The sequence below is a fragment of the Neophocaena asiaeorientalis genome, unplaced genomic scaffold, assembly GCF_003031525.2.
Source record: "Neophocaena asiaeorientalis asiaeorientalis breed wild unplaced genomic scaffold, Neophocaena_asiaeorientalis_V1.1 scaffold177, whole genome shotgun sequence".
Classification (NCBI taxonomy): domain Eukaryota; kingdom Metazoa; phylum Chordata; class Mammalia; order Artiodactyla; family Phocoenidae; genus Neophocaena; species Neophocaena asiaeorientalis.
Genome location: NW_020172779.1, coordinates 22,372,447 through 22,377,858, shown reverse-complemented (window position 1 = coordinate 22,377,858; position 5,412 = coordinate 22,372,447). Strand labels below are relative to the sequence as shown.

At 60.0% G+C, this 5,412-nt stretch overlaps 1 protein-coding gene across 1 annotated transcript in view; it reads left to right on the top strand.

Annotated features, from left to right (window-relative positions):
- Positions 1 to 2,020, top strand: part of LY6H (lymphocyte antigen 6 family member H) — a 2,509-nt gene extending 489 nt beyond the window's left edge. The window contains exons 2-4 of the mRNA XM_024741308.1: positions 204 to 331; positions 1,051 to 1,170; positions 1,481 to 2,020. Of these exons, the coding sequence (XP_024597076.1) occupies positions 265 to 331; positions 1,051 to 1,170; positions 1,481 to 1,716 (423 nt within the window). The 5' untranslated portion in view covers positions 204 to 264 and the 3' untranslated portion in view covers positions 1,717 to 2,020. The remainder of the gene's footprint in view (positions 1 to 203; positions 332 to 1,050; positions 1,171 to 1,480) is intronic.
- The last annotated feature ends 3,392 nt before the right edge of the window (positions 2,021 to 5,412 follow it).

Sequence of the window (5,412 nt, the reverse complement as noted above, 5' to 3'; positions counted from 1 at the left end):
CTTTTCCTGGGGGGGGGGGGGGGGTGGGAATGCAGTGATGGTGGATGCTCTGGGGGATGGGCTGGGGGTGGGGCTTTGAGAGCTCCCGGACGACCCCTGGCCCTGGATTCCGGGGAGGAGGTTGCGTTAGGATGCCAGAGAAGGGGAGGGTCCTTCGAGCTGGGCCGGGACTTGGTCTCCTGATCGAGGCTTCTCCCTGCCAGGCCTGTGCCCCAGACGACCCCAGCCTGCAGACCCCACGCCTTCCTGAGGCCCGCCTGGAGCATGTTGCCCGCGGCCATGAAGGGCCTCGGCCTGGTGCTGCTGGCCGCTCTGCTGTGCTCTGGCCCCGGTGAGTCTGGGGGCGGCTGGCAGGGGTAGGCCGGGTCACCTGAGAGCCTGTATGAGGCAGCTCCGGAGAGAACCAGGTGTGGGGCGGCCATTCTCTGACGATGCCAATCAGACACACACCCCCTCTGGAACCCAGCGACCCCAGCCCAGCGCTCGCCTGTGTGGCCCCTGCTGGCGCTGCCCCAGCTCCAGCCGCGCGGGTCTCTCCTGGCTCCTAAGGGCATGGGTCCTTTTCCTCCTGGGCCCTGGTCCAGCGGCTGCTCCCGGCTTAGTGCCGGCTTGCTTGTGTTCCATCTCTCCTCAGAGCCCCACCTGGACTCCCATCAAGTCCTGTTTGGTTCTTCCTCCACCGGAACCAACTAGACTCTGGGGGGATGTGTGTGAGGGGGTAGGAGTGTGCCGGAGGGCGGCATAGGTGTGATACTTGTGGCTATGTGTGCACGCACCGTGCGTGTGTGTGGGGCCTGGGGGGGGGGCATAGGGGTTTCCGGAGTCCCAGTGGTGGCACCCTCACCCCACCCTGCCCAAAGGCACACAGGTCATCCCAGCCTGTCCTCCGGGTGCTAGTTTGGCCTGGTCACTCCTGGTCAAGGAGTGCCGGCCTCCTACAGCTGCATGGTTCTCCTAGGACATGCAGCGAGGCAGGTGGGGAGGACGCAAGGGGCTGGCTGGCATGGACCCCTGTCCCTCTGGTCATCCTCCTCTCTGTGCCCTGCCCAGCTCATGGCCTGTGGTGCCAGGACTGCACGCTGACCACCAACTCCAGTCATTGCACCCCGAAGCAGTGCCAGCCGGCAGACACGGTGTGTGCCAGTGTCCGGATCACAGATCCCAGTAGCAGTAAGTCAGGCTCCAGCCTGCGGTGGGGAGGGGTCGGCGGTGTCATCAGAGTCCCTCTGGCCTCGGACGAGAGCATGGGTCTGGGGGCAGGGCACTGCCCTGCTGTGTGACAGTCAGCAGGTGCCTGACCCTCTCTGGCCCTTCTGTGGCCCTTTTCATGTAGCTGGGGACAGTGTGGGTGGATTGAAGCCTCAGTTCTGTTGTTCTGGGGTCCTGAACTGACCTGGAGGGTCCCCGGCTTGGGTCCTGGGCACCAGGCAGAACAGGCCCTGTGGGGCTCGCATCCCAGGCTCCCCTCCCTCCTCCCCAGGCAGGAAGGATCATTCTGTGAACAAGATGTGTGCCTCGTCCTGTGACTTCGTGAAACGGCACTTTTTCTCAGACTATCTGATGGGCTTCATTAACTCTGGGATCTTGAAAGTAGATGTGGACTGCTGTGAGAAGGATTTGTGCAACGGGGTGGCGCTGGCAGGGCGCAGCTCCTGGGCCCTGGCGGGGGGACTCCTGCTCGGCCTGGGGCCCACCCTCCTCTGGGCTGGGCCCTGAGGTCCCTTCCCTCCTGCAGAGCTTCTGAACTCGTCCCGCCAGACCTGAGCCTGTGGCTGCCCCCTCCCCAGCCTGGCCTGGCTGAAGCTGGGGGCAGCCTTGGCCTGTCCACAGTCTGTGGCCCCCGCCCCTCCCTGTCTCTCCACCAGCTCCAAGTCCCAGCCAGCAGGACATCTCCAGGAATCAGGCGTCCAGCAGGAGGCTGGGACCCCGGGCCTCGGAGGGGAAACCAGGCTGAGCCAGGCCCCGCCCGACAGCCTGGCTGTGAGGGCATCCTCTACAGAGAAGTAAAGTCACTTCTGAGTCCAGAGACCCGGGCCTGAGCCTGGGTGGGGATATTTTTTTGTGTGTGGGGGCTCCTCCTGGCAGAGAAAGGGCAGGGGACGGGGGCAGGGAGGGCAGCGTTCGTCCCCTGGGGGCTGTGGTGTGGAGCTGCCAGGGGCCCCTGGGCCTGGTAAAGTTTGGGAACGGCCTGAGGGGCGGTGAGAGTTGAGATGAGCAAAGTCACAGGGTGGGCCTGAGGGCGAGGCCTTGCAGCGGTGTGTGCACACACCGGGGACGGGGCCGTGCCCAGGCTCACACCCAGGCCCGCAGAGGGCACACTCACCCACACCACGCTCTCACGTCGTCATGCGCTCGTGCCCACAGGTGCCCCCCACGCCCCCCCGACACGTTCGCGTCACAGCAGACCCTGAACCGGTGTGCCCCAGCGCGGGCGGGTCCACCCAGTGTGCGTGCGCACGGGAGCGTACAGACATGCCCGTGTGTAGGTCTCCAGAGCTCTCTCCCCGCTGGGTGGTGATCAGCCGCCCTGAGAGCTGCCGGGGCCCCTTCAGGCTCACGCGCGGACCTCGAGGGCCCAGACCCAGAAGCAGGCACACCCCCGCCTCCACCCTGCGCTGGGCGCCGCCGTGGGTAGGGTCTTGAAGGCCAGTCCCCTGCCCAGGGGATGGTATGGCACAGATGGCCTGGGTGCTTCCCGTGGGAGGAGGCTGACCGTGGAGGTCAACCTGAGGCCGCTGCTGCTTTCCTGGCCCTTCCTGCTCCAGCAGTGAGCCCTCAGTTAGCCCCTGCACCCCTGAGTCCAGCCCAGCCTCCACACCCACTGGCCACGAGGCTCATCTTGTGGCCTAGGCTCACCACGGGACGCTCGGCGGCCACTCCAGGCTTTCTCGGACAGTTCTTCTTCATCCCTCTGTGGCTGACCCAGCCCGAGGTCACTCCTGGGTCCTGGACTCCCTGGAATGAACGATACTTCCTCTCAGAGCTGGCCTTGGCATTCCTCCCTGGGCTCCTCTTCCGGAGTGATGGAGAGGGGTCTGGAGGTCCTGGGCGAGTGAACCAGTGGGGAGACTGGTATCAACTTCCTGCTGGTGGAAATGGCCGAGGGACTGGTCGGAGGGTGGTCTCCCACTCTGTTTTAAGTTTGCTCTGCTGCTCTGCGATGTACCCCCCGCCCCCCCAAACCTCAGTAAAGCGTGCTCTCCACAGTGTGAGTCTGCTGCTTTTGGACCGTGGGACCGGGTGCTGCTGGCGGATGACCTGGAAGACCCGTGCAGAGAACCTTGGGGATTCGGAGGAGGCCGGGAGCCAGGAGATCGGGAGCAATGGGAGGCCTGGAGGTGTTGGGAGGATGTGGATGGGCCACCCCAGGGGCATGGGGTTCAAACCAACTTTTACGTCAGTCTTTGCTAAATTTGTTATTTGAGGGAAGTGTTTAAAACACAAAAAGGCGTGAAGTTCTCCCAGATCTTTTTTTTTTTTTGCTGTACGCGGGCCTCTCAGTGTTGTGGCCTCTTCCGCTGCGGAGCAGAGGCTCCGGACGCACAGGCTCAGCGGTCATGGCTCACGGGCCCAGCCGCTCCGCGGCATGTGGGATCTTCCCGGACCGGGCCCTGCACTGGCAGGCGGACTCTCAACCACTGCGCCACCAGGGAAGCCCTCTCCCAGGTCTTTTAAGATACACGATTAGGATTAGACGGAGGGGCTTACGGCAGTATGGCCCAGATAACGTGGCCTTGACACCTCAGCTCCCGTTTCCAAGCAGCCAGAGCTGAATGTGTGCCCTGGCCTTCGTAAGCTGCTGCAGAAGGATTGAAGCCCACAGTCCGTGTGACGTGCTCGGCTCCTAGGCACACGCATAGCTCTGATAGGCCAGGGTGCCATGGCCTCCTTTTCTGCACCATTCATCAGGGACACTTTCCTGGGTCAGGACGTCTAGACGGACCTTTCAGTGTCAGCTGCTGAGTATCTTTTGGACCAGGACTCATTCAGCTTCCCCTTGTCAGTGGGCATGGAGGTGCCTTCAGTGGTTTTCATCAGCAGTCCTGCCGTGACCGTCCTGGTCCTCATATGGTTATAGGGTCAGGCAATTTTCTGTCACATCGATTCTGAGACAGGGGCAGCTGAGCCAGAGAGGACATAGATTTAACAATGAAATGGGTGCTCAGAAAAGGCCGTGTTGGGCTTCCCTGGTGGCGCAGTGGTTAAGAATCCGCCTGCCAATGCAAGGGACACGGGTTCGAGCCCTGGTCCGGGAAGATCCCACATGCCGCGGAGCAACTAAGCCCGTGCGCCACAGCTACCGAGCCCGCGCTCCGCAACAATAGAAGCCACCGCAATAAAAAACCTGCGCCCCGCAGTGAAGAGTAGCCCCCGCTCGCCGCAGCTAGAGAAAGCCCATGCAGCAACAAAGACCCAACGCAGAAAATAAATTAAAAAAAAAAAAGGCCGTGTCAAGCTGCAGTCACACCAGCTCCATCCACATCACTCCCAGAGGGTGTTCTTCAGCTCTAGGACTTTTTGCCAGTCTGGCCGGTAGCACCTTACTCTGAGTGCTACTGAAGAGGTGATTAATGAGGTTAGATGTCCCAAGTGTTTGTCAGCCACTTGTGTTTCTTCTGTGATTGTCCAATGGCATCCTTAGCCCATCCTTCTATCGTGGCATTTGTCTTTCCTTATGATTGGCAAGACCCCTTTGTGTGTTACGGAAACAGTCTTTCCCGTGGTGTATGTTTTGCAAATATTTCCTTGTGTCTTTGTTTTTGGTGTGTCACCGTACATATGCATGTTCTCGAGTTTCATGTGGTCAAATCTAATTGTTCTTTTATGGTTTCTGGGTTTCAGGTCTTAGGAGAATGTCCTCCACCCTTATCTGAGGAAAACAGTTTCTGTATTTTCTTCTAATATTGTCACAGATTTGGCCACCACATTCAGCTATCCAGTCCACCTGGAGTTCATTATGTGGCAGAAGGCAGGGACCTCTTCCAAACACGTGGCCAGTTTTTCTCAATGCCATTTGTTAAACAACCCGTCTTTCCCTGGTGACTTAAGCACCACCTTGATAACAGGAGGCATTTCTACACATGTGTGTGTTTCAGGCCTGCTACCCTTGGGGACACCCTCCCTACTTTGGGTCTCACCCAGCTGCTTGACTCCAGCCAAGTTTCAGCAGTTGATGAGGTGAGAGCCCGTCTTGCTCTTCTTTCAATTTTTTAAAAAATTTATTTATTTATTTATTTTTGGCTGTGTCAGGCCTTTGTTGCTGCGTGCGGGCTTTCTCTAGCTGCGGTGAGCGGGGGCTACTCTTCGCTGCGGTGCACAGGCTTCTCATTGCAGTGGCGTCTCTTCTTGTGGAGCATGGGCTCTAGGCACACGGGCTTAAGTAGTTGCAGCACACAGGCTCAGTAGTTGTGG